Source organism: Seriola lalandi, unplaced genomic scaffold (assembly GCF_002814215.2).
Source record: "Seriola lalandi dorsalis isolate HSWRI2012SDOR001 ecotype SW California unplaced genomic scaffold, Sedor1 jcf7180002055009, whole genome shotgun sequence".
Classification (NCBI taxonomy): Eukaryota; Metazoa; Chordata; class Actinopteri; order Carangiformes; family Carangidae; genus Seriola; species Seriola lalandi.
In genome coordinates, this window is record NW_019525552.1 from 458,918 (window position 1) to 460,337 (window position 1,420).

Consider the following 1,420-nt stretch of genomic DNA (forward strand, 5'->3'; position numbering starts at 1 on the left):
GACCACAGCTGATTTAAAGTTCCTCCAGACGAGTTTGAAACTCTGTAAAATCCTCTGCTGTGATTCATATTCTCTTTAACATGGTTCAAGTGGGTGGAGCCAGTTTAATAACACACGCTGTCATTAGCATCGTTAGCGCAGCTTAGCATCTCGCTCAAAGGCCAAGGCTAATTAATTTACTGGCTAATTATTTGATGAACTCCCTTTATCTTTACAGAAAACAGCCGTCTGCTGCTGAATTGGTGTTTAAAATCTCTTATCACTTTCATCTTAGCTGATCACCAGTTGAACCAGCGAAACCAGCTGGTACCAGTTGAACCAGTTAAACCAGCTGGTCACCAGTTGAACCAGTTAAACCAGCTGGCACCAGTTGAACCAGCGAAACCAGCTGGTACCAGTTGAACCAGTTAAACCAGCTGATAACCGGTTGAACCAGCGAAACCAGCTGATCACCAGTTAGACCAGTTAAACCAGCTGGTCACCAGTTGAACCAGTGAAAGCAGCTGATCACCAGTTACACCAGTTGAACCAGTTGAACCAGGGCTGACGCTGGTTCCAGGTCGGTTCATGTTTAATGTGAGAAAATAAAAAGAGGAAGGAAACGTCTTTCAGAGAGATAAACGCAGAGCTGACACTACACACAGGTGCAGATCATCTGTCCTCCATTTTGAATCATGTGACCATGTTTCCACAGCTCCACCACAGCAGTGAGAGAGTCAGAACACACTTCTGCTTTTCACTCGTTCACTGTGAGTCTTCATCCTGTTTCCTCCTCCTTCCTCACCCCCACTGTTTCTAAGAGCAACAGACAAAGAGACAGAGGACTCAACTGACTCGGCCCAGACTCTGCTGCTGTCTCCAGGACCCGAAGACGCCTCGGGGGTGTTGGGACTCACTACAAGGTGGAGATCACATGATGTTTTGTTCCCCAGACAAAAGAACTCACTTCCCCACAAGTCGTCACTTTTCACACCTGGGGACGAAGCTGTACTTTCTTTGTTTACCGCCATCTTGTCTTCCATGTTCAAGCCGTGTGGTCACAGCGACCATTTTGAATCCCCCCACCCCCCACCCCAATATTGGCTATCCTTGCCTATCTGCGGCTGGTGCCCCTGATGACTTTAATTCATTTTAAACTGATTATTTAACATGAATATGTTCTTCATTTATGATGGCCAATAAACAAACAACCAAAGACCGGGATGGTCACAACGGGACAAAACCAAATGCAGGACGACGGGAACAGGAACCATCATGTGACTGCTGTAACTGGAGCCGGACGGGAGGAAACCTTGATGGACAAACTGAGCTGTGGTTAGAAAGGAGCTGGACTCAGTTCTGGACCTAAGACCGGCTTCAGGGCTCCAGACTCTGCGGGGAGGATCAACCTGGACCTCCTCTGTCCGTCCATCATCTGATT

The 1,420-nt window shown here is 47.5% G+C and overlaps 1 protein-coding gene across 1 annotated transcript in view; it reads left to right on the forward strand.

The window, feature by feature from the left end:
• The window catches only part of LOC147817163 (uncharacterized), a gene marked incomplete at its 5' end in the record, with an annotated part of 1,439 nt that extends 1,037 nt beyond the window's left edge, over positions 1–402 (forward strand). The window contains one exon of the mRNA XM_087171561.1: positions 275–402. Within this exon, the coding sequence (XP_087027687.1) occupies positions 275–402 (128 nt within the window). The remainder of the gene's footprint in view (positions 1–274) is intronic.
• Between the last annotated feature and the right edge of the window lie 1,018 nt (positions 403–1,420).